The 25120-nt window shown below is 56.5% G+C and overlaps 2 protein-coding genes across 6 annotated transcripts in view; one reads left to right on the top strand and one right to left on the bottom strand.

Moving 5' to 3' along the window:
- ASB2 (ankyrin repeat and SOCS box containing 2) overlaps nt 1-2260 on the top strand; it is a 40152-nt gene extending 37892 nt beyond the window's left edge. Inside the window, exons 9-10 of the mRNA XM_004754775.3 lie at nt 86-239; nt 1558-2260. Of these exons, the coding sequence (XP_004754832.2) occupies nt 86-239; nt 1558-1694 (291 nt within the window). The 3' untranslated portion in view covers nt 1695-2260. The remainder of the gene's footprint in view (nt 1-85; nt 240-1557) is intronic.
- Nucleotides 2261-6219: 3959 nt separating this feature from the next.
- FAM181A (family with sequence similarity 181 member A) lies at nt 6220-14054 on the bottom strand. 5 transcript variants are annotated; one of them, XM_013057442.2, is made up of 3 exons: nt 13950-13967; nt 13034-13102; nt 6220-7604 (listed from the first exon to the last, which is right to left on the bottom strand). In XM_013057442.2, exon 3 carries the CDS (start codon nt 7515-7517, stop codon nt 6639-6641), a length of 879 nt encoding a protein of 292 aa, XP_012912896.1. In that variant the 5' UTR covers nt 7518-7604; nt 13034-13102; nt 13950-13967; the 3' UTR covers nt 6220-6638. The 5 variants fall into 5 exon arrangements, with proteins under 5 accessions (XP_012912896.1, XP_004754838.1, XP_004754834.1 ...); XM_004754781.3 differs by lacking the exon at nt 13034-13102 and having other exon boundaries at nt 13950-14054; XM_004754777.3 differs by lacking the exon at nt 13034-13102 and having other exon boundaries at nt 13931-13977.
- Nucleotides 14055-25120: the final 11066 nt, after the last annotated feature.

The following is a 25120-nucleotide window of genomic DNA, read 5'->3' as shown; positions in this document are numbered from 1 at the left end:
AGCCGTGGCTTCCCTGACAAACATTCTCGTCGATGCACCGCCTCTGGTCTTGGGAGCCTGAGCCCCAATGCGTGATCTGTTTCAGTTCTGTGAGATCCTGTCTGCCCCAGAGGTGAGCCGCTGGGCAGGGCCCATCATCGACATCCTCCTGGATTATGTAGGCAACGTGCAGCTCTGCTCACGGCTGAAGGAACACATCGAGAGCTTCGAGGACTGGGCCGTCATCAAGGAGAAGGCAGGTAGGGGCTGTCGCAGCAGCTACTGGCCGGCCACCCTGTCTGATTCAGGCCCAGGCCTCGGGGCATGGGACTGCTACTAACATTTGATGAGCACCTACTGGGGGCAGAGCTCTGTGCCACATGTCGCATTCGGTGTCTCTGTGACTCTCTCCTATAAAGGAAAAGATGGACCCTCTGAGAGGTGATGTCGCCTGAGCCAAGGTCTCATGGCTAGTTAGTGGCAGAGCAGGGATTCAGACCTAGGTTTGGCCACCTGAGTCTCTTCGCCAAATCTTTCCAGGATGTTTTAACTGGTTCCAGCTTGCTGAGGGTTATGGGGACTTTTGGAGTATGTTGCCCATGTTTGTGGGTGACTGAGAGGTAGTGTGGCGGGGTAGAGGAGAGATGGTGGTCTTGGACAGTTGAAACTACAAAGTGCGTACAAAGCTCTGGGCATTTTGTTAAAAATACAGACTCTTGACTCGGCAGGCTTGGGGCAGGGCCTGAGACGGCATTTCAGCATGCTCCCAGATACTGCCCTGCTGCTGGCCCACAGACCACACACTGGGAGCGGCACTGGTCGGGGAAGCCGGCCTCTGGAGTCAGGGGCTTGCTGCCGGGTGACCATTCACGGGATGGCTAAGGCTGTGTTGGGGGTCCGGGCTGTGTATATAGAGGAAGGAGCACAGGGCGAGAGGGATGGCAGCTCGGGTTCTAGGTGCGGTCCTTGCTACGTCCTTACCTGTGAAGTGGGTTTATACCTGCCTCATATACTTCCTTGGGCTACACAGATCAATGAGGAGCGACAAGAGGGAAGCTCCTTTGCCAGATCTTTTGAGTCGGCAGGAGCTGGGGTTATAGAGCACTGCCTCTGGTTTTTAAATACGCTACATGCTCAGCGTGGAGCCCAGCGTGGATCTTGAACTCACGATCCTGAGATCGAGACCTGAGCTGAGATCAAGGGTCAGCCACGTGGAGTGCCTGGGTGGCTCAGTCATTAAGCATCTGCCTTCGGCTCAGGTCCTGATCTCGGGGTCCTGGGATCGGGTCCTGAATTGGGCTCCCTGCTCCACAGGGAGCTTCTTCTTTTCCCTCTGACTCTTCTGCTATCCTCTGCTCATGTTGCCCCCCCTGCCCCTGATAAATAAATAAATAATCTTTGTGGGGATGGGGGGGGGGAAGTCGCACACTTAACCCCTTGAGCCACCGAGGTTCCCTTCTAGCACCTGCCTCTTCTCCAGTCACATTGACCCGGTGTCTCCTACCTGCCAGCGGTCACAGATGCAAATTCCTTGCGGGTTGCTGACGTCAGCATTTCTCTTTTCTCTCCTCGGCCCAGAGCTTCCCAGACCCCTGGCTCACCTGTGCCGGCTGCGCGTGCGGAAGGCGGTGGGGAAACACCGGATAAAGCTGCTGGACGACCTGCCGCTCCCCGGCCGCCTGATCAGGTACCTGAAGTACGAGATCAACCAGTAGCGGAGGCCGTGGACTGTTTCACTAAAGCCTCAGGGTGGCGGCGGCCCCAGATCCTGGCGGAAGGGACCCAACAATGGACCGAGGCTGTGGGCGGTCTCCCGGCCAGCTGGGACCACCTCTGTGACCTCGCCAGGTCTCTGGGCCAGAGCTTTGCCCGGACCAGAGAACAGAATGTGTCAAGTAGGAGAAAAACCGTCTTCATTTTCAAAAACTGCTGAGTAGACCCTGGACCCTCTGGGCCATTGGGAATGGCGGAACCTCCATTCCTGGGGCTGGCGGAGGGTAGCAGGGTGGCAGGGCAGAACTTGGGGTGAGGGCAGCCTGGGCCCCAACCCTGGGCTGTGGCTGGAGCACTTTCAGGGATGAGTCTGCCTTTCCAAGACAACCTCGCCGCGGGGCTGTCTCTGTCCCCTCCCCACTGTGCTCCATCGAACTCTCCACTTGACTTCTGAGCTTTCTTCCTGGAGCTGTGGTCTGGTGGGGGGTGGGAGGGAGGCCCACCTTCAGTACAATAAATGTTGCACAGATGACACCCAGCCCAGCGAAGTCCCTCTCATCAGAACCCCACCCCCACCCCAGGGCCTGGGGTCCTCAGCGCTGCTCCCTACAGGAGTGGGAGTGGGGCAGGCGTGAGGACAGGGCGCACAGACCCCTAGATGTGCTCTCCCTTTGGTCTTCTGGAGGCCAGAGCGGAGCTGGTGGCCCAAGGAGAGGGGCGGCTTCCTGTCCTGTGAGCCCAGCGGTAGGGGTTGGTTTCATTCTCCTGCTTCAATCACCATGGAAACGGGAGCTCCGTCACAAACAGGACTTGGTGTCTACAAGTCTCGTGACACCTGGGATTGCCTCGCACACACTTGTTTTCTGGCATTCCGTCTTCACGTCCTGCCTGCCCCTGTTTTGCTATAGAAGTTGAGATACTTGGGATGAGAAGACATGTGAATGCTGGCCACGTGAGCCACGGCACTGGCCGCCGTCATGGGGCCATGAAACCCTGCCCCTCTGCTGCCTTCCTGGGCCCCTGTGTGGCTCTGGGGGGTGCCCATTCATTTTCTGGAGCCGCCAGCCTGTGTTCAGGCAGGCGTGGTCATAGCACCTTCTTGGGCTCTGAGGCTCCGGCACTGAAACCGGCTTGCCCTGTTTCCACGAAGCTGCAGGCACCCACCAACATTCCCTGCTGGATGACCTGCCGCGTGATGAAAACCACAGGAGTCAAGGCCAGTCTGTGGGGACACCAGAGCAGGTGACCTCGCGGGGAGCCCGCACCTGCCCCGCCCAGATTCTGGAAGCCTCTTAAGTGCAGTCAGGGTGTCACTTCTGGGCTTGGCAAATTGAGAAGCTGGCCGTTGGGGGAGCACAGCTCGAGGTCCAGCTCAGCCCTTGGCTTGTTTCTCTGGGGCGTCGTGGTCCCCGGCATCCTTGCCAACTCCTCCATACTGGTTCTTCACAGACCCAGTAAGACCCAGTGTCTTTCCAAAGAGGAAAAGTCTGCCAAGCAGCATTTTCCAGCCACAGACCAGAGGGGACCCAGCTGCGTCTCACCCATTCCTTCCTGGTCTTGATAGGGAAACAGCACCAAAGAGGAAAGGGGACTTGCCCAGGCACACACAGCAAGTCCCTGAGGTTTTAACCCAACAGAGTCATGCAGGCTTGTTCCAAGGGATCCTAAGGAAATCCCCACAGAAACCCTCATCCTCTCACACTGCAGATGTTCCACTCAGGGGTCCGGGGCAGTGGCCAGAGAGGACTCAGTGCATCGTCAAAAATTGACCAAAGACGGCCTTTGCCCTTTGGGCAGTCAGAGGGAAAGACTTTAATCCTGGCTGGGGGCTCGGCAGTCCCTAATGAGTCAGAGCAGAAAGATGTGTGGGCTCATTGGGCTGGGGTTGGGTATCAGGCAAACTCCTCCATCTCTCAGGTGCCCTGTACACCCTGAGTCCTAACAGGCAGTGACTGCAGGTACCAGGCCAGGTGGGGGCTCTTATCCGAGGGCGGTGTCTCCCAGAGGAGGGGAGGTTGAGAAGATAGGAGAGGCAGGAGCACTCGGCCTCTGGAGTCAGCATGGGCACCACCGACTGTGGGATGCCGGGTACCTGGGGCTGGGAGGCGCCGGCACCACACTGCGTCCTCAAAATACTGATGCTCGTCCACACTGGGCCACAGGCACTGGTCAGGGCCCCTCCTCCCCAAGCGTCTTTCCCTACGTGGGCCTTCTCAGGTCCTGGGGGTGGGGGACCCCCACTTCTTCCCAACCCAGAAGCTGCAGGGTTAATGGTTAATGCCTGGCCAGCGGGAGGGGGGCAGATGCCGCTTCCAGGGGTGTGTTCTGATTGGTCAGTGCTCAGGCTGGGCTGCCGGTGACATTTCTTGACCACCACTGCTCCCCAGAGGACTTTAGAGCCAGGACCCTCTGCAGAAAACCCCTCCCCACCCCCAGACTTTGGCCTCAGAGATGTCTCAACAGCATCACCAAACATTCAAAATCCTGAAAGTGCTTCTGTGGCAAGACCACGTGCGAGCTAGTGCTGGAGATCGGAGGCTAGGAGGTGAGATCCCGTGTTTCCCTCTGGGCCAGCCCCACTCATGACTTACTTGTTGGTCAGGGGGTCACCTGCTGCTACTGCAGCTGCTTTCCCCCCCACCCTCCTTAAACCACAGCTTTCTTAGAGGTGTTTTTCCCTAACTTGCTTCTGCCCGGGGAGTCACGGTGTCCTGGGCTTCTGTCCAGCCGCTTCCTAGCAAATGTTTCTGCTTCCAGAAGAAGCCTCCTTGTGTTTGAATTCATGCATTAGGTGTCCCCTTGGGAAAGGAGCCCAAGAGGGGCTATGGGGCCCCTGGCATGGTGCGCTGGGGCAGCACTTGGAGAAAACATGCCCCGGGAGCTCTCCCCCAGGGAGCCAGGTGGCCAAGATGACCTAGGGAGGTGACTTTAGGTTGGCGCACTCTCCTTCGAGTGCGTTGCACTCAGTGCAGGGCGATTAATCATCCTCACAACAACCTGTGAAGTTCTATTTTCAGCCACATTCTTCTGATGAAGACATTTTGGCACAGAGAGGTTAAGTAACTTGCCCAAGGTCACACAGCCGGTAGGTGGCAAAGCCTGGATTGGGGCTTTTAACATCCCTCTGTACAGCACAGAGGGGCTGAGCCTCGTTGGAATGGATCTGGAAGGGCCTTCCTGATGTGCCGGAGGAGAGAAGGCACATGCAGAGCAGACGAGAGCAGCTTGACGTGAGGGTCAGTCCTCAGGCCCTATCCTGGGTGCTACCTAATTACTCCAAACAACCCTGCTGGTGTCACATGGCTTCCGGGGCTCTCAAGTCCCCCCAAAACTGGAAGATATAAACTGCAGAAATCTACCGGCTTCCTAGTGAGCAAGCTGCCCTCCCATGGAGATGCCCCACTCCACAGGAATCCTAGAGGAAAAGCAGGCAGGAAGGAGAAGGACCCTTAACAAGGACTAATCCTGGAGCTTTGGGTTAGGAAGGATTCTGAGGGCATATCTGGCCCCAAAGGAGATAGCCTCTGACTAGTAGAAGAACTGGTGGGCGCCTCTGTTTGCCGTTGCTGGCCTAGTCTCCTGTTTCACGGAGTGGGAACCAAGGCACAGAGGGAGATTAATTTTCCAACATAGTGCTGCTAATAAGGGCACCATAGCCACCAGCCGGGGCTGGCCCTGCACGCGTTGCAGCTTTGAGAACCGAGTTCTGACGGAATGAGCAGCTTGGTGCCCCCTGCAGGTCAGTGCGCTCTCAGCCACGGAGCCACATCTACGCACAGTAGGGCAAATCCCCGGTCATGGCGGTGCATGTCTCTCCCATGGCTGGGCCGGTTGGGCAGGATGAGGGCAAACCCTAGGGCCACCCCGTGCCACCAGCACCCCCCTCTGGGCATTGTCGCAGACAGAGGCCCACATCATTCCATCAATGGGACCCCTGATGGATGCCAGGCACTGTACCAGGCCCAGGAATCAGGCCATCAGCAGGTCACCCAGGAATCGGAGTTAGTCAGATCCGCCCCCCCGCCCCCGCTTGTCCACAAGGAACCAAGATCCAGTTTGTCCTGATTTTTCCCTCTAACCAGGCACAGGAGGGACTGCCTTGGCCCAGCCTCTGCTCTGAGGAAGGCACAGCAGAGGGGACCATCCTTGCCCTGCCCCTCGAGCTGCAGGTGGGACAAGGAAGCTTCAGGAGGAAGGGTCAAGCCCCATATCCCATTGCAGAACCGGGACGGGTGCACCCTGGTACTGGCCTCCCTGTTCTCCAGAGCATTTTAGACTGTCTGGAGAGCCAGGTCTCCCCCGCACTCTGCTCCTGGACGCGAGCAAGCAGAGCATCTCTCCCCGGGCGCTCCTCCCTGCCCCTCCCTCCTTTGCATTGAGCTGCTGGCCCACAGTGTCCATCGTCAGATGTCACAGAGCTCTCTGGGCCACTCCTGGCCTCCCCCACAGCCTCTGTGCGCTGCCCTCTGCCAGGACCCTGCCAGCATTTCATAGCCTGAGGACCATTCAACTCCATGACATCCAAGATGTGGAAACTGCAAAAGAAATGTCTTTATTCTTTTAACCTTCTTAATATTTACAAAAACCAAAACGAACAGAACTGAGATTGGCTTACACGGTGGGCAGCACGTGAACAGAGTGGCAGGAAGGCCAGGGCAGAGCCCCACCACCCAAGACCGGCCCAAGGACAGTGCGACGATCGGTCGGTCTCTGGTCTGGCTGGAGAGGGGCTGGCTGAGCCCAGCCCCCCGGCTCCCAAGGCTGCAGGAGCTGACTTGGAGACTGCCTGCGAGGCCCCTGCCCCAAACCCATCCTCCCCCTCTCCTGGACATACACAAAGAGAAGGCTCCCACTGCCCAGCTCCCTCTGCACAAGAAGTGCTCTCGGGAGGGGCCCCCAACATCTCTGCCGGCCAGAGCGGGGGAGCCAAGGCCCTCCCAGCCCCGCTAGAGGTAGCCAAAAACATTGAAGATGGGCGGGGGCACCGCCGGCTTGGTAGGGATGGGCTTCAGAACCACGGGTCTGTACACTTTCTGCCCTGGCCCGTCCACATCCTTGCAGAAGTGGGCCAGCTCCCCAGGAGACGCTGGGCTTTTCCTCCACAGGCCCAGGTTGGGGACGGGGTTCTGCGGCAAGGCCCCCGGGGGGCCGGCGTAGATGGGCTGTCCATGGTACTGGAAGGGACAGTAGCCCCAGGCATTGACACGGCCCACCAGGGAGACCCCAGACATCTTGAGCGGCTCCTTGCCAGCCGGTGCCCTTGGGGACGCAGGCACGGGGGCCATCTCAGGATCCCAGGGCTCCAAGCCTTTGCAGTGTTTCTTACCCTCATAGGGAGATCCCTCCCTGGGGCCCAGCTCCCCCTCCAGCCCCAGGGAGTAGCTGTGGGCGGGCCGAGGCTCTTCCCAGAAGGAAGCGGGCAGCTGTCTTTTCCTCATGGGCACTTGGCCAGGCCTGGCCGCTTCTGGATTCTGCCTCTGTAGGCTCTGCTCCTTAGAGAGACATTCCTCCCTGTAGGGGTTCCCCAGAGCCTTCTCCTTGCAGCCCCCCACCACGCCGGGACTGGAACCATGGCCGGGATCGAGGAGCAGCCTCCCAGGCCGGTCCTCGGGTCCCCTTTTCAGGTGAGGCTCGGTGCCTCTGCCGGGGAGGCCCCGAGGAAGCCGGGAATACTTCTGGGAGAAGCGTTTGAGCTGCTTCTGCAGGTACTTGCGATGGTCCACGGAGCGGCGGCAGGGCGCCGACTTGTCCAGGGCCGCCTTGATGTCACTGGACGCCAGGTTCACAAAGTTCAGGAGCATCTTCACGTCACTGTCGGATGCCATCACCAGGGGGCCACGGCATGGGGCTGTCCATGAAGAGCGCGGGCTCTGCTGGTGGCCGGCAGCTCCAGGGACAGGCACAGAGCTGACCTAGGGTGCAGGGGACACGCCGGTTGTTGGCAGTCTCTCCAAGCCCCGAGCCCAGCCCTCCCCAAAGGCCCCAGGACCCCTCCAAGGGAAACAAAGTCCTGGGTCCGTGGGCCACCCATTCAGGCCGCTGAGGGTTTCCTCTTGTGTCGGTGAGGGCACAGGCGAACAGGCAGTCTGCCCGAGTCTGTGGCCCTCTGCTTGCCGCTGAGGCTCAGAGAGGTTGGGCGACTCGCCCAAGGGGACCCAGCTACAGGTGGCATTGCTGGGGACCGAACGCGAGTCTCCACGGGCCCAGCCCACCACGTCTCCCACACACCACGCTGCCAACGTGTACAAACTTGCCAGCAAGGTTTTTATTTTCTGAGCTCAGGCAACTGCGCCACTTTCAAGCAAGGCCAAGCCCCCTCTCTCCCTGGTGGTGCCCTCCTCCTCCCACCCCCGCCCCCCGCCCGGCTCGCACCAGCCCCCCTCACCGGGTCCCCACGCTCCACCCACAGCGCTCACGCAGGACCCCTGTCTGGCACTCGAGCCTCGGCCTGCCTGGCGGGCTGATCTCAGACTGCAGGCAGCAGGACGCCCCCGTAGAAGCATCTGCAGCAATTTCATGCCTCCTGGGCCACCACCCGAGGCACCTCGCCCCTCCCCCAGACCCCATCCAGCCCCACGCCCCCACCCGGTCGGCTGGAGCCGCCGGAGGAGCCTCCACACTGACCAAGGGTGCGGGCCGGCCCCGGGCCCCCGCCGCCGCCGCCGACGTGGCCTGGCAGGTTCCCCGCCGCAGACCTGGGCCAGGCCCGGCGTGGCCGGCGAGCTCCGTGCGTCCGGCTGGAAACAGTTGTGCAGCCCTCGAGTGGGCTGGGTGGAGGACGAGTCCCCGGAGCTGGGGGGCCCCTCAGGCCAATCAGGAGCGCCTCTCCAGATACAAAGCATCCCAATCAGGCGGCAGCGCCCCGTTCCCACATTCTTTGCCGTCACAAATTGTCACCATGGGGACCATCACAAAAAAGACAGCTCCCAAATGCAATCATTTCCCGGTAAATTTCTACCCTTCAGCCCCTCCTCCCCTTGACCTCGGTTCCCTGGTTTCTTGAGGGGGCAGAGTGTGTGTGTGTGTGTGTGTGTGTGTGTTTAAAAAGTCCAGGATCGAGGAGGGGCTGGACCCAGAAGAGATGGGCTTACATACCTCCCCCAAAGGCTCCAGGCCTCCAGCCTCCAGCTGCCATGCTCCAGTGCGGACAGACAATCCGACGGGGTAAGCCGGGGCGGGCTGCTTCCCCCTCTGTCCTTGAGTGTTGAGTGTCTCTCCCTCTCTCTCCCCCTTTCTCTCTCCCTCTATGCCCCTCTCTCTGTCTCTGTCTGTCTCTCCCTCTTCCCAGCCCCCGCTCCCCCCGCCCCGAGGCACCAAGCCCGGGCCAGCCTGGGAGGGCCAGCAGCGCACTTATGCCGGGAAAGGTAGCCGGGGAAGGACTCTGTAACGAGGTGCCGGGATATCCATGGGAAGGGAGCCGGAGCTCTCAGGAATCTTGTCTTTATGTTTGCTTCCTCAATTGAGCTGCACAAAGCCTGAATTGCCCATTCAGCGCGGCCGGACAAAAGGCTGGCGTTGCACGGTCCCCTCGCATTTGTAGTCAAACAGTTAGGGACTTAAATCGAGTCGTCATGATGGAGAAAGAGGTGGACAAAGCCCATAGAATTGCCATCAGCAAACATTTTCCTGTGTCATATTAGCCAGTCTCCATGGCTCCCCCTGGCCTGGGGACAATGGCACAAGTTTGCACACTTGGCTACTGTCACCGTGCCAACGCCGGCGGGGTTGCAAGCGGGCCGCTCCGAGCAAGGGAGCCCTGAGCCGGCCGCTGGCCCTGCCCACTGACTGGCGGAGGGAAGGTGAGGCCGCGGTGCAGGGGGGTGTCTGGGGAATGCTGCTGGGCGCCGCCTCCCTGGTGGCCCGCACCTCCCGCACCCCCCCACCCCCGTGCTCTGCTCAGCCTCTGCTTTCCAGTCCTCTCCTTTCTCTTCCACTCCTCCTGCCCCCACTTGCTCTGCCACCTTCTCCTGACCACGGGTGGCCTATACCCAACCACACCTTTGCATGACAATCTGAAATGCCAAGGACTCCTCTCCAGGTCCCCCCCACCCCCCCACCCCGCCCGTAAGGGAGCAGTAGCGGGGGTGGGTGGGGCGCCGGGGACTCACCCAGGAGGATGGTCCCACCCCCTCCTGCCGGCCAATAGCGGCAACTGCTGCTGGCACACCTCGGCCTGGCTTCAAGCCACCTCCCTCTCTGACCTGAGCGTCCCTACAGGCAGGGCAAGGGTTTGGAGGAGAGGGCCCTGCGCCCACCAGCTGTTAACTCCGTTGCAGCACTTAGGATCCAGTGCGATATTCTCCACTGAGGGAGCTAGGGGAGCGTGGCTGCCACGGAGGTGTCCTCAGGCTGGAGCACCCTGGACCAAGGACCGTCCCAGGCCCTGGAGAGTGACCCTCATCTGCTGAGCAGTGGGACTCCCTAAATCACGGTTGTTGTCAGCCCCTGAGATCTGGGGGTTGTCCCTGCGGTGGGACCTAGCCAAGCTGACCGAGAGGGTTGGGAAACATCCTTTTTGCTTCAAACCAGTCTTTACACGAGGCTGTGACCCGAGGTCACCAGCTTGGGCTCCCTGCTGCCTATTGCCTGGGGGCCTGGGAGCACAGCTTGGCCAGGGTTCGAATCCCTCCATAACCCGGCGCTGGCCCCCTCAACCCTGTTCTGCATCATTCTCTGCTGGGGCACCGGCCTCATCCCTGCCCATTTCCATCTCAGTCTCCTGCATGCTCTGTGCCTGCTCACGTGCTGTGGCCACAGGGCCTTGCTTGCTGCTGACATCATTCCCTCACGGCTCAGACAATGGCAAAGGTCGGTGAGCTCCGTGCGCTCCAAGTCCATATTGTAAAAAATCATTCCATAGCTCTTAATATGGGCTGTTCTTCTTGGATGTTCTTCCCGTGTATTAAAGAAGGGAGGGTAGGAAGCCCTTAAGTCTCATACACGCCATGAGCTGCAACCATGGATCACACGAGGAAGAGCCACCTGACCCCGTGACAGCTCAGTACAGGGACTGTGGCTGCCACTTACGCACGAGGAGTGTGAGGTTGAACTGCTTTCCCAAGGCCTCACAGCCCGGAAGTGGCAACGCTGAACTTGAAGCCAGGCCAGTCTGCATGCAAAGCCTGGGTTGGTCGCACCGTGCGTCGCTTCCCTGAGTGCCGACCCAGCCCTAGACCCTGATGAAGGGCTCTTGGGCTTGAAAGCCTCGGAAACCAGATTTCATATGTCAGTCCTTCATGTCTTCCGTCCATCTGTCAGAATGAGACTCTTCGGGTGTATGGAAGCTGCAGCTCGGGGACATCAGTCAAGGTGACAGGCAACAGCCATGAAGAACTGTGGCCTGAGACAGATCCATGGCCCTACCTGGCCAGGGACCTGGCCACACCCAAGCTCTGGGTGCCTGCCACCCAGGCTGCGGAAGGCTCCTCTGGGTTTTTCTGTCCATAGGTCCTACTGGCAGGTGGGAGACATCCATAATACCAACTCTGCCTTATTCTAGAAAGACTTCCTTTCACAGTGCTTCTCCCATATGGTCCTCATCTGGACAGGGAGAGACTGTTTTCCTTGTGTACATTTGGTGACACACCCAGAGATAAGCTGCTCAGCTCAAGACTGACTTAGTCAACCCTGTCCTCTCAGCATTCTTCAAGGCCCAGCTTGATGCTGGAGGCCCAGCTTCCTCCAGGAAGCCTTCCATCAACTCCCAGCATTACCAGTGACACCCTCTCCCATCCCTATGTGCATAGATTCAAAATGAATTTTAACCTCCTTGGTTTAACACAGAAACCCTTAGTAATCTGACCATCAAACAGAGCCTGGCACAGACTAGTTTCTCACTAAATGTTTCATGGGTTAAATATTTTGCCCATTCCACTGAATAGAATTTATCCTGCAGACTGGAAACACAGCTTCCTGCAACTGTTTGTTTACTGTTTGTCCCACCTCCACCTGAGTGAGCTCCACAAGAGCAGGGCACAACAGCTGATTCATCTCTGTATGTCCATGGACTAGAATGGCCGTGGCACAGATCAGGACTCATTCAAAGATGCTTATGATCGTTGTGGTTGAACTTGACCATGAATCCTCTGTGTTCCTTCGGGACTGTGGGTAACTTGAAAGCAGGAAGACTCAATTCACCACCGCATCTCCCTGCACCAGAGAGGGACTCCCAAGTATCCGTTAAAGTCAAGTGAGGGGTGCTGGCTGAACTTGAGAGTCCTTCCTGATCCTCTACTGTCACAGGTACCGGTCTCTGACCTCCCGGCTGTGCAGACCCGTCCTCAAAATTATTTACATGATGCAGGGTCAGGGACCCTCAGCTTCGAGCAACTCCATTCAGCACCTATCCCGTGCTTGGAGACCAGAGGGCGCGGCTTGCTCCTGTCCCCAATGAAGCTCCCTGGAGGGGAGATTGACTCTGTTGTGACAACACAACAGCCATCTTCCATCTCCGCATCACTGAGAGGCACACCCTAACTTTCCCTGGTTTCTCAAACAGCTGGGAACCACCATCCAGAATGTCTGGATGTCATTTGACATAACCCATTTCTAGAATTTAGCCAACACAGCTGCAGATCGTAACTGAAAGAGAGAGGGGACAGTTGGCAATGACACACACTTAACCTGGAGGGGACCCGGGCTGTCATCAGAGGCAATGGGCTCTCAAGCTGCGTTTACGCAGAGGAACCCAATACCTAGAACAGCGACGCGGATGGGCTAGTTCAGATCTATTTCACACACAGGAATGCATACTTCTGCTTATTTTGCAAACAGTGGCTTCCAATGAGAAGGTGGTTTGAATGACCTACGACTTAAATCAGGGGTTGTGGCTTATGGGTCTGGCATCCACCATCTTTGGCGTTGGTTGCAGAACCCATAAACATTTTGACTTAGATAAGCAGCTGGAATGGAAACTTGTTCCGTCTACCTTGTGATCTCAGGATCATCATCCAGCGAAAACCGTTCACCCAGGAAACATCATCTAGTCCCCCGAGGCGTCATTAACCGGTTAACTGCCCAGGTTTACCAGTCGCCAGCCTCGTGTGTTAGCCTGTGAGCTAGAACTCATTTGAGTATGTGTTTATTAGTACAGTGTTTAGAATATGGTATTTTAAGTTGCCAAAAATAACTTGGAAAGGAAACTTTACTTATCCACACCTCGGTAGAAGAGCTCGGTTCCAGAAGATGGGCCATCTTCTCATTTTGGCAGCAGAGTCAACAAGGCCCAGGCTGGGGACATTGTTCACCCAAGACGGCTGAGCCGGGTAGGAGCAGGATGAAGATAGCAGCTCTGTCCCGCCGCCCACCACCCAGTCAGAGCCCAGCCCTAGCCAGCACTCACCACTCCATCACAGGAGGTAACACCTACTAAGCCACTTGCTCAGGAGATAGGAGACTAGTCTGAAGTCCTCTGGTCGGTAAAAAGCAGAGCAGGGATTGGGATACAGGCATCTAGGTCCAGACGCTTGATGGTGACTGTTGTACGGTACGGCTCCCTAATGGCCTAGGGGCTTCGCTAACCCAGAGACCCAGACATGCCCCTCCCGACCCCGCAGAGTTAGGTCTGATCCCCTCAACCCAGGAAACATACAAATGCCACCTCAGAGGCCCAGTGGTGGGGCCAGCACCTCCTGGATGTGTGACAGACATCACAAGGTGATTTATGTAACCCCCTTACATAACGGGAGCATTTCTATCAAAGAGTGGCCAGAGGGAAGCTGTCAACCATAATCAGAACAGACAGGCTTTCCACTGTCTCAGAATGGAAGGCATCAGGTTGAAATAAGCCCCTTTGGGGCTTCCTGGCCAGGGGCTTGCTGCCCTGGCGACCACCCCTCACTGCCCAGGCTGAGCACCAGCCCGGCGGGACCCTCAGGGCAGCCAGAGACCTCAGGATGCTCCTGAAGAAGTCACAGCTCAGCTCGTCAGTCCCTGCAGCCCAACCACAGTGACAAGTGTCAGTGTGACTATCATGAAGGCTTGCTGGCAGAGTGGACCGTGAGGATTAAGAGAGAGCGTCTGTGACCAAGACTAGTACAGTGCCTGGCTCAGAGTTGATGCCCTGCCCCCAGCTCGTCCCCTCTGCGCTGGGGCCAGGGCCGCCCAGGGCAGCCCAGCCTGGGTGCGTCTCACCCATAAAGAGGGGCTGATACGACAGGAATGACGTCTCAGTGGTGCCTCTGTGTCCCTGTTGGGCGACCCCCAGGGACCACCACCCTCTCCCACTGATCCCCACTACCGTGCCATGCATCCATCACCTGGACTGTATCTCCGAGAGCCTCTCTGGTGTGTCTCTTCACCCCACCCAGGGCACAGGCGGAATGAAAAGTCCGTTTAATCTCAACTGCCAACTCGGATTTGATTGGTGATGGCTGGCAGGTGCCTGGTGGGAAGATTCCGAGCCTCCCCCTCCCGCCCACCCTGACGGGACTCAACAGTTGGAATGCCCTGATCAGCTAGTCGTGTCTTCAGTGGACACGAACATAGATGGAGATGGGCTGGGGGCCCGCACCCAGTTCCCAATCACAGGCTGCAAAGCCAGGGGTGCAAAGTTTGGCATTCTGGAATTTTAATCAAGGGAACAGAGTCAGTCCTAGAAGAGGACGTGACTCCTCCAAGTCCTCCAGGGCTCCTATTTCCTGGACCAGAGATCCCGGACTCAGTTCAATGAACCAAGACCAGAGAATGGAGAATTTTGGAGAATGGAGGCAGTAAGAAGTTTAGGACAACCGGGGGGAGACATCACCATGGGGAGGGGCCAGATAAAGTTAGGAAGAAAGGCTGAATACCCTTTGGGTTTTTGCATGCAGGAGGCACATAATAAATGCTGTTGAACAGAGGAATGAACCAAACACAACAAGGAACAAAATGACTGGCTGGTTTCTGGACCACCATGGGGGCTCCTATAGCCAGTCACACAGCATCCTGGGGACAGCAGATGCTTCTTGGCCCTCCTGGCCACTGCTGTCCCTCAGCTACTCCGCATACACGGCATGCTGGACCGTCAGGGCAGAGAGGAGTCCTCGACTCCCCGAGCCTGGATTTCATAAGAGAAAGGTGATGGGGCAGGCTCCCCTCGAATATCATGATATGCCTAGCGCTTTAGATCTGCTATCTCATTTCCTCATTGGTAATAAATCAATGACTGAATACATAAAACTTTTTTGGGGGGGGTGTCATCCTTCTCCTTTGACAGATTAAGAAACTGAGGCGGGGGGAGGTAGAAAAGCTCTCCCTTGACCACTGAGCGAGGTGGTAAGGACCAGGAGTTTGGACTCAGTCTGTGCCTACACCACAGCACCCCTCAGAGAAGGCAGGGGACACATGGTCTTTTCTGGTATATCCCCTCTACCCACTCCCTGGGTCACCTGTCCCAGTTCAGTAAGATACAGAGGCTCCCTTTTATCATCTACTTTTTATTTCCTGACCTCTGATCACAACTGTGGTCTGTAGCCCAAATCCAGTCCAAAACACACATTTTAAGAATTCTCTGAATAAAGTCTTGCCGAGGGAGAGGGACGTTTGTACAATCAGCAGCTCCAGGCTCCCCCACATGGTCCTGCTCAGGTAAGAAGAGTTACCACAATGAAGTCAGGAGCCCCCTCCACCTAAGTGGAGAGACTGAGCTCCACGGGCCAGGGTCATCAAGCATCACCCCCGTGGATGGCCTTCCAGTGCTTGGGACGTGGTATGTACTCCTTGGAACACACATGGGTCCTGGAAGCAGAGGTAATGAATATATCTTAAGAGTCAGACCACAGCATTCCGGTCCTGCCTCTGTTACTCTGGGCAAATAATTTCACCTCTCTGGACCTCGTTTTTCTCATCTGTAAGATGGGGGCAATTCTACTTCCTCTGCGGGCTTGCTGGGACCGTGGAGAAAGACTTGGGTCTGACCAGACTGTAAGAAGTACCAGGGGTTGGTGGAGGGGGAGAGAGAAACACCCGTCATGCCCAAGGGCTTGACCACATGTAGTTCCAAGTTCAAAGACGTCTGTCTGTGTGGGGCTGGCAATGGTCATTCCCATCAGACTCTGAATGAGGACCAGTGGTTCTGGATGATAAAGGGGATGGAAAGGCAGCCCAGTTCCACAGGCTGAAGGATGAGGGGCGTGACTCTAGCTCTGCTGAGATGGAGCAAGGGGACTCTAGGGAGGGAGAGTGTAGGTGGAGGAGGGAGGGAAGAAGCTTCAGACGTGGGCTTTCGGGCAGGTCCCTGTTCATCCTGTCCAGAGCAGGAAACCAGGCAGTGGAGGTGGGCTCAGCATGCGTCCAGTGAAGGCTGGAGTTGGGTCCTTGGCCACAGCTCCGGGATCGGGGGTCGGGGGGCCCTTCTCTCCTCTCCTGCACCCGCTGCCCAGAAAACCCCATGGATCACATGAACTTCCAGTCCATCATGATCATTCCCAGTTTTAATCTCCAGCCCAGACCTCTCCCCTCAACTCCAGGGTCCTACCCAGCAGCTCCCTTGCCATTTCGCCAAGGACCTTCAAGATTCCCCAGCTTTCCATGTCCCAAACTCAGCTCTGGGATTTCTCCCCAAGTCTGCTCCTACCACGGCTTTTCCATCTCAAGTCACGGTGGCTCTATCCTTCCTGGCGCTCAGGCCAGGCCTCAGAGTCATCCCTGACCCCGCTCTCATCCTCCGGACTCTGCCTGCAAATGACCTCCAGAATCCGACCACTTCTCCCCAGCTCCCCTGCTCTACCCTGGGCCCATCACCCACCATCTCTCACCTTACTTGCATGGTTTCAGGGCCCCCTAACTGGGCTCTTTGTCCCCCTTCCCACACACAGAAAAGTTTTGCCAATATTTGCCCTAGATATTTGTCCTGAATATAACGTTGAGAAGGGAGGAAGCAGGCTCCCTGCTGAGCTGAGAGCCTGATGCGGGGCTCGATCCCAGGACCTTGGGATCATGACCTGAACCAAAGGCAGAGGCTTTAACCCACTGAGCCACCCAGGCGCCCCAAGCATCCAACTCTTGATTTCAGCTCAGGTCATGATCTCAGGGTTGTGAGATCAAGCCCCGCAGCACGCTCCATGCTCCGTGCAGAGTCTGCTGGAGACTCTCACTCTCTCTCTCCCTCTGCCCCTCCCCCTGCTTGCACACTCCTGCTCTCTCTCTAAAATAAAGAAATAAAAAGAATCTTTAAGAATAAATAAATAAATAAATAAATGTTAATGAATAAAACCCACGAGGATCCAAGTGAACATCGGAGTGTCACTATTTCCCCCTCCCCCTTCAATTCTGTCAAATTATCATCTCACTTGGATGGAACATCCAAAATCTGGTCCAAAAGAAAAAAAGAGTACAAAACTTTGGGCGCCTGGGTGGCTCAGTGGGTTAAGCCGCTGCCTTCGGCTCAGGTCATGATCTCAGAGTCCTGGGATCGAGTCCCACATCGGGCTCCCTGCTCAGCAGAGAGCCTGCTTCCCTCTCTCTCTCTCTGCCTGCCTCTCCGTCTACTTGTGATCTCTCTTAAGTCTACTTGTGATTTCTCTCTGTCAAATAAATAAATAAAATCTTTAAAAAAAAAAAAAGAGTACAAAACTTCAAGAGGGGGCCGGCTTCTAACTCCCAGGGAGAGTATCCTGGGTATCCTGGAGGAGGGCAGGAAAGCATCTGACATAGCCTCATCCTCCCCTCCCCGCTCCCACCAGGCCCTGCCCCAGCCAGCTCCTAGGAGCTCCTGCCCAACACCCCACATGGGGTGCTGCTGCTCTCTGAGACCAGTAAGTAGTGGCAGGGCCTTATATGCTGCAGAGAGACCCACATCAGCTCCAGGCTCTTCTCCAAATCCTCCAACTGTCCCATGGGGCTCCTCTGAATGACCCTGTTTCACAGAGGAGGAAACTGAGTCACACGACGATTTGCCCAGGTTCACTCGGCTAGGAACCGGCACACCTGAGATCTGAACCCAGGCCTGTCTGAGTGGGGAGTCTCCTTACCTCTTCTCCTTGCTTTCTTCCTGAGGACTAGTCCTACAGAGATGTGCCAGCCCAAGGAACAAGGGACAGAGTCATATATGAGCTGCTCAGACATGCCCAAATCATCCCACAAGGGCCCCATCACCTCAGCCAGACCGAGAGGTAGATATATCAGGTAAACTGAGGCAGCATGAGGCCCTGGATAAGAGCTGAGCCCTGGGGCCAGCCTCCTGCTCCTGCTTCGGCAGTTGGCCCAGAGAACGTTGTTGTGATGGCTAATTGAGTGGTGGCCTAATTGTTTCCCCTGCAAAGGCTACATTTTGTGTATGGGGTCACTCTCGGCCTGGATGCCCAGTCAGCTGACTCTTTCCTTCCAGTCTTGGCCGTCTGCAGGGACCTTAATGGCTCGCTTAATGAATGAGAATCTCTTCTCTCCAGCAGGCCCCCTGAACAACAGCAGAGGTCAGGGGGATCTTGGAGACCCTGAGAAACAACAGGGAGTCGGAGGAGGGGACACACTTTGGGGTTACAGACCTGGCTTCAGATCCCACTGCTGATGCTTACCAGCTGAGTGAGCAAGGACAGGTTGCTTACCCTCTCTGGGCTTCCGTTTCCTCCCGTGTCAGGCAGCATCCACCTGCCAAATCCTTAGAGGAGGTCGAGGTAGCACACGGGAGTACTTCCTGCTCCCCAGCTCACACACCCACCTGTGGTCAGCATTTCCATTTGTGGGCGCCATTCATTTCATTGATTCCCTTATTCTCAAATGAAGAAACTGAGGTTGAGGTTGCCCAAGCAACCTGGTGAGTTAGTGGTCTAGTCAGAACAAAAATCCTGACCCGGAGACCACGGGTCCTACCTTTTCTTTTCACACGCACCCTTGGCTCGGAGGAAAAGGCAGAATTGTCCTGGGAGCACTCAGCCTTGGCCCCAAATGGCCACCAGAGGGCGCCCTGGGAGTGGCTCAGGGTCTCCTCTGTTGCCCAGGGAAGGAGCCCTTCAGTCTGTCCGTCTCAACCCTCCAGACCTCCCAGGGCTGCAGCCTGTGCTCCCGCCCCACAAGAACCCCCCTCCCCAGCCCAGCACCTTGAAGGTGTTCCAGAGCCCCGGCTCCTTCTCCTCCCCTGTCTCCGCCCTCCATGACCCATCTCAGAATGATCTATCCTCCTTTTCCGGAGTAGATGTGGGATTCTTGAAAACCCCATGTTGTTTTTGTCGAGCGGGTGGTTCACACTGGGTTTCGGGATCTCCCCATACTCGCATCCATCCATCCACAAGTACCTGCTCAGCACCTGCCACGTGGGAGGAGGGCAGCGGGGACCCATCGCGTGCAACCACTGACTCACGGAGGGCGCCGTCCAGGGGGAGAAGGCGTTCCTAGGTTGGCATGTTAGCGGGGAAGCAAGCAGAAGGGCTGAGGGCAGGAGCCCCAGAGCTGCCTTCCAGAGGGTGTCGGCCCTGAGTTGAGACCTCAGGGAAGCCTCAGGAAGCTGGCCAAAGAAAGCCAACAGTTCCAAAGAAGGGCTCCCTCCCCCAGTGCTGGACACAGTCTCCGCATCTATAAAATGGGAAGAACCCTTGCTCTTTCGTTCCCTCGTGGAATGCAAGAACAGGCAAGTGGGTACAAATGGAAACAGGCAGGGGACTGGGACACCACGTGTGCGCGGGGGGCTGTGTGTCTCCGCACGGGCTTTCTTGTCTCATCCCGGCCTTGCTTGGCCTGGGGCTCCTGCTCCCCCGCAGGCACCCTCCCTCACCCGGCCAGCTTGCGGGCGCCCCTGCAAGACCACTCAGGCGCTTGGGTCGCTAATGAGAGTCCCCAGGGGCGCTCGCGCTGCTGACCCCGCCGTGGCCACCTTCCCCTCATCCTTACCTGGTTTTGCCTTCATGGCAAGGTCCTGGTGTCAGGCTCATCAGGATCAAAGCCAGAGGGCAGGAAGGCAAGCCAGGCGGCCCTGGAGGCCATCTCGGATGGAGCCCCTAGAAGATGAAAGTCTGTGGAAGGGACCCCAGGGGGTCGTGGCTCCCGAGGGTGCTGGCCAGGAGGATCTCTGAGTCCGGGGTAAAGAGCATCATTGGAATGTTGGCACCGCCCGGTCGCCCCTTCTCTGTCTTTTTAGACAACACAAATGACGAACTCTTTCCAAGTTCATTCTCCCAACAGGGTTCCCAGCCCCGGTGTGGGGTGAAGGTGGAATGAGGGGCAGGCCCCCGCGTGCTCCAGCAGCCCCCGCGCAGCCCGGGTAGATGGTGCTAAACATCGCAGACAGCACGCTGATGTCCCCACACCTGTGGTTCTGGCGGGACATACATTGTCCCTGCTCGCCTCACTGTGTGGAACCAGATTTGTCCCTCTGGCTCTTCCTCCAGACAATGTTCTCCTAGGGCAGGGGGAGCTGCTGCGGCTTCCTAAACACAGCTTGGCTTCTGCAGGCTCTCTGGGGGGCTCTGGTTTGGTCCAGGAGCCCCACCGTTCCCATGCCTGGGCTTTGTGTCCAGGATCAAGGGCTCAGGGAGTTTGGCCCCGGGGTGAGTGAAACTGTCCCTCCTCAGCCAAGGAGAAGGACGTGAGGCAACCAAGTACGACTTCGAGGCTGAAGTCTCAGGCACCTCCCATGCTCCTTTTCCAGTGACAGGTGCCCTAAAGACCCCCTTTAGGCCGATTCCAGCTGGATTTGAAGGTTGAGAGCATCAGGCATGTCAGAATTGTCTGCTAGTACCCAGGGCTGTTATGGGATGTGGAGAGATACAGTTAAGCACTGTGGCTCGGAGTATACATTGTATCCACTTTTTGGAGAGTATTTTGGCAGGATCTATTATAACCGGAAGGAGGTCTGCCCTTAGACCCCGCCCTCCCACTACCAGGAGTCAATTCTACAGGAATTTGCCTACCTGGGCACAAGGAGTTGCGCCTGAGGATGTCTGCAGAACTGTTGTTTGCAACAGCAACAGACAAAACAAAAAGACAAAGACCTGAAACGCACACAGTGTGGCGGGTAGTACAGAAAGTTCTGTAGGCACTAGAAAGACTGTCAGGAGCTTGGGGGTGCTGACTTAGCGGGGCCTCAAGATGGAAAAAAAATAAAGTTCAGAGTTATGTGCCTAGTAGGACCCCATTTATGTTAAAAAAAAAAAAAAGGTAGAAAAGGTAAAACAAAGTAAAAGGGAATGCTTGGGGAAAGCCTGGGAAGAAGGCACTCCAAGCAGATAATTGTACTGATTTAGGAAAGGTTGTAGGATAGGTGGGGGTTGAAAGGCGTTTCATTTTTTTTAGTTTATAAAACTTACATTTTTTGGAATTTTTTTCTCAATGAGCATATATGCTCATAAAATGCTTTCGTCTCATATATATTTGGTTTTGTTCCAGAGTACCCACTTCAGAGTGGTCCCACTTAGAACCTCTTTTTTTGTTTTTTAAGATTTTAAAAAAGTTATTTATTTATTTAATGGACAGAGATCACAAGTAGGCAGAGAGGCAGGTAGGGAGAGGAGGAGGAGGAAGCAGGCTCCCCGCTGAGCAGAGAGCCCAATGCAGGGCTCGATCCCAGGACCCTGAGAGGCTTGACCCACTGAGCCACCCAGGTGCCCTCGCTCAGAACCTCTTAAGTAGGATGACAGTAAAATCATTTGATCAACAAACATTTCCCACATGAGCCTCTGCTCCACAAAGCTCTGAGCTGGGTCCCCAGGACAGGAAACACTGTCCCTACAGGGAAAGATACCTCAATGGACAACGACCTCCCAGCAAGACAAAAGCTGCGATAGGGTTTTCATTTCACAGGGACAGCGGGGACAGGAAGCCGGTGTGATCAGTTTCCCTGGGTGAAATCAAGGGAGGCTTCTTGGAGGAAGTGATGCCTTGCAGTCTCAGAGATGATTGGGGCATATCAGATGCATCAGTGGGAGGAAAGTGGGGGAGTCTTGTGAGAAGCATTTCTGGAGGGGAGTTGTGAATGTCTAGTGCATTTGAGGGATCACACCGGGGCGGTGACCGGCATGACAAGGGGCAGGGAGGGGGGGGGGCTGACCTCTCAGGCGGTTGACGCTCTGATGTGCCAGCTGCCAGCAGGGGGTGCTCGAATCTCTTCAAACCACGGAGCTAGAGCCCACTGGAGGAGTTGGTAGCCGGGCTTCCTGGGACCTGGGGTGGACGCTGGGCTCTCGGGCTTCCAGGCTGGATGCTGAAGGCAGGCGGGTGGACAGGAGACGCCACCGCAGACAGTGAGGAGAGACGGATGCGAGGGTAGGAGGGCGCCTGCCTGGCCCCCTGAGGGACCATGGGGCCACTGGTGGTGTCCTACGGGGCCACTCCCGAGCCCCTGGCTTCCGCAGCCCACCACGGCGATTGCAGGGATTTTGCTGCTTTCCTTTCCAAATACATGTATTCGGGTTTAATAAGAAAGTCCGCTTCCAGGAGAGTGTGAGTTCACGGTGCCCCAGGAAACCGCAGCCACAGGCAATGAATGACTGGGGGTCAAGGACAGCAGAGACGGGGCGCCCAGAGGGCTGGGCTGTCTGTGGTGTGGCTGAGCCAGGACCTGCGTGTCCTGTCCACCACCCTGACCCTGCTCTCTCCCTCTCTGTGCTCCTCCCAGCACGCACTCCTGGAGCCTTGGCTCCCACTCCTGAGCACCCCGAGGTCTTTCCCCCAACCCCCTGGAGCACTGCTCTGCGCCCGGTCTTCTTGGGACACGGGGCCACCGCAGGAGCCCAGGATGGCTGCGTGTGAGAGACAGACACTGAGCACGGCAGAGCTCCGAGGGCAATGGTCCCCCGCAGGAAGCGAAACGGGGCCACGGGCCGGATGGCAAGGGCCTTTCTGGGAAAGGGACCTAAACTGGGACCTGAATGTCCGGTGAAGCCAGACGTAAGAGTAGGAATGTCCCAGAGAGGGCTCCCGAGGCACGGATGAGTGTGCGGCTTTCAAGACAAAGGGCGAGATCGGAGGCCACTCCAGACTTGTGACCTGGGCAACGAGCTCAATGGCAGGAGGCGGAAGAGGTGACTTTGTGGGACACCCAGCGTCAGACGTGCAGGGGGAGTGTCTCCCCTCCAGGCAGCTGTTAATAGGAGTTTGGTTCTCAGGGAGAGCCCTCGCGAGGGGCTCCGTGGTGGGCAGGTACGCAATGCCCGGGACTAGGTAAGGTTGGTGCCTGGGCTGGATTTATAAAGGTGACCGAGTGGTGACCCACACAGAGGCCAACACCGCTGAAAGGCAGTGTGAGCATCACTCCCTAGAAGCGGGAGGCCCCACGTGCCCTGCAGGACCATGGGGTGGGGGCGGGCACCGGGCTGGGGAGGGGGCAGGGAGCAGCAAGGGGCCAGAGGGCGGGGGTCACAGGCTTTACTGGGGTCTCCTCGGTAAAGGCAAGGCTTGCAGGCAGGCAGGTCGGGATATGAGAGCGAGTACTTGGGGCGGGCTGGGGACACGGTGGTTGCCAGCTGTTGGGTACCCAGCACCGGGTGCTGAAGGCAGTGGAGGTCAGCGGGCTGTGGGGGAGCCGTCGGGGGTGTGGACCCCAGCGCAGTTGGAGGGTTTGTGCTGCGCTGTCCTCGCACCCAGGAATGCTGGGCGGCAGGGAGGTGCAAACAACCTCGCTGTTCCTTTGGTCCTGTGATTGACGGACGCCACAAAATCTAAGGGATACAAGACAGTTGCCCAGGAGACAAAGGACCAGAGGAGCTGGACCCCAGCCCCGGGGCCCACAATGTGAGTGAGAGGAGGGGGAAGGGAAGAAGGATGGAGAGCCCCCCAAGGTGAGGGGGCATCAGGTGAGGAAGGTACCCAGTTCAGAGGCGTGACCCCCAAAGATGCAAAAGAACAACGAGTAAAAAGTGGCTCTCACCCTCTCCCTCTCCCCTGCACCAGCCTCCTGCGTCCCCTCCCTGGAGGCAGCTGTCATTTCCAGCTCCTGACGGCTCCTTCCAGAGATGGTCCAGGCAACAAACTCAAGGCTGCTGGATGTAGACACAGCCTCCAACACCTTCCATTGTGTGTACACTTGTACACGCTCCATCTGGCCACAGGACCCTGGGATCAGTCCACGCCAAGGTGTAAGTGAGTTCCTCATTCTCTTTATCACTTACATAAAGGCAGGCCCTTAACTGGCATCCCCGATTCTGGTCTCCCCCACCTGAAGCTAGACTGGTGTTTTCAGAGCCGTCTTTAAATGCCCGCATGAAACTCTCCTCCTTGGGGAGTGTGTCATCAGTTCACAGTAGCTACTAGTACTTAAAGCAGCAGAGTTTGTGAATGATTTCATTCTTTTTCTGAAGGAATGACAGCACTTGTAATGCTATCCCTCTAATAATACCGAAGTGGGTTAGGAATTGTTTGGTTGCATGGAACAGGAAAGGTGCCAATCTGTCTGAAATAAAAGGGGAAATGTATTGGCTCTGGGTACCTGAGAAGTGGAGCGTGGAGTCAGCTGCAGGTTTGGCTGGATCCAGGATTCAGACAATGTCATCAGGACCAGGTTAGTCTCTAGTTCTTCCACATCCTCCCCTCTCCAGGCGTAAGCCCCAAGATTCAGTATGGCCACCAATTTGGTCCCTGTCCTGACTTTCAGGTCTAGGAAGTAAGATAAGAATCTCTTTCCCAGAAGTCTAAGTGAAAGTCTTACTTTATCTCTGTAATAGTTAGGCGAGGCTAAGCTGTAATGACCAAGAGACCCCAAAATTATGTTATATTGTGTTATTATATATGTGATATTATTATATGTTATATATGTTATGTAATATAATTTTGTTATATAAACTATAAAACTCTATTTCACTCTCTTGTAATTTCCATGGTGGACATTCCCAATCAAGTTGTTCAAGGATTCTGGTCCTTTCCATCCCGGGATTCCACCTGGGGTTCCTCTAGGGCAGGAGTCTGTAACTTTTTCTATAAAGGGGCCAGGTGGTAAATATTTTAGGCTTTGAGGGTCTCTGTCACACAGACATTGTCTTCTTCTTCTAATTCTCCTCATTCTTCTCCTCCTCCTCCTCCTCATCTTTACAACCTTTAACAATATAAAAACCAGGGGCATGTCCTCGCTTCGGCAGCACATGTACTAAAAAACCAGGGGCACCTGGCTGGCTCAGTCAGAGGCACATGCGACTCTTGACCTGGGGGTTCTGAGTTTGAGTCCCATGCTGAGTGTGGAGATTATGTAAATAAATTATATAAAATAAATTATGTAAATAAATACTTAAAAAAAAACTTTTAAATACTTTTAAAAATACTTAAAAAAAAAACAACCCACTCTTACCTTGCGGGTTCGGCAAAAACCATCCCACAGACCACAGGCGGCCCACAGGCCTCGGCCGGCCGCCCTCCCCACTGAGCCTTGCCATCTGCACCTCGGCCGCAGAAGGGAACAGGAAAACCAGCAGACAATGCTCCCCATTCTAAGCCCGGGCCAGGCAGCCCCACGCAGCTCTTCACCTCCTGCTCCATTACGTAGCCCCAGGCACACGCCCAGGCCCAGCTCAGTCTGCACTGGAAGGACAGG

This window comes from Mustela putorius, unplaced genomic scaffold (genome assembly GCF_011764305.1).
Source record: "Mustela putorius furo isolate JIRA1106 unplaced genomic scaffold, ASM1176430v1.1 tig00000129_pilon_pilon_pilon, whole genome shotgun sequence".
In the NCBI taxonomy this organism is placed as follows: Eukaryota; Metazoa; Chordata; class Mammalia; order Carnivora; family Mustelidae; genus Mustela; species Mustela putorius.
The sequence above is the reverse complement of the archived record's forward strand: the minus strand, read 5'-3'. Positions and strand labels throughout refer to the sequence as shown.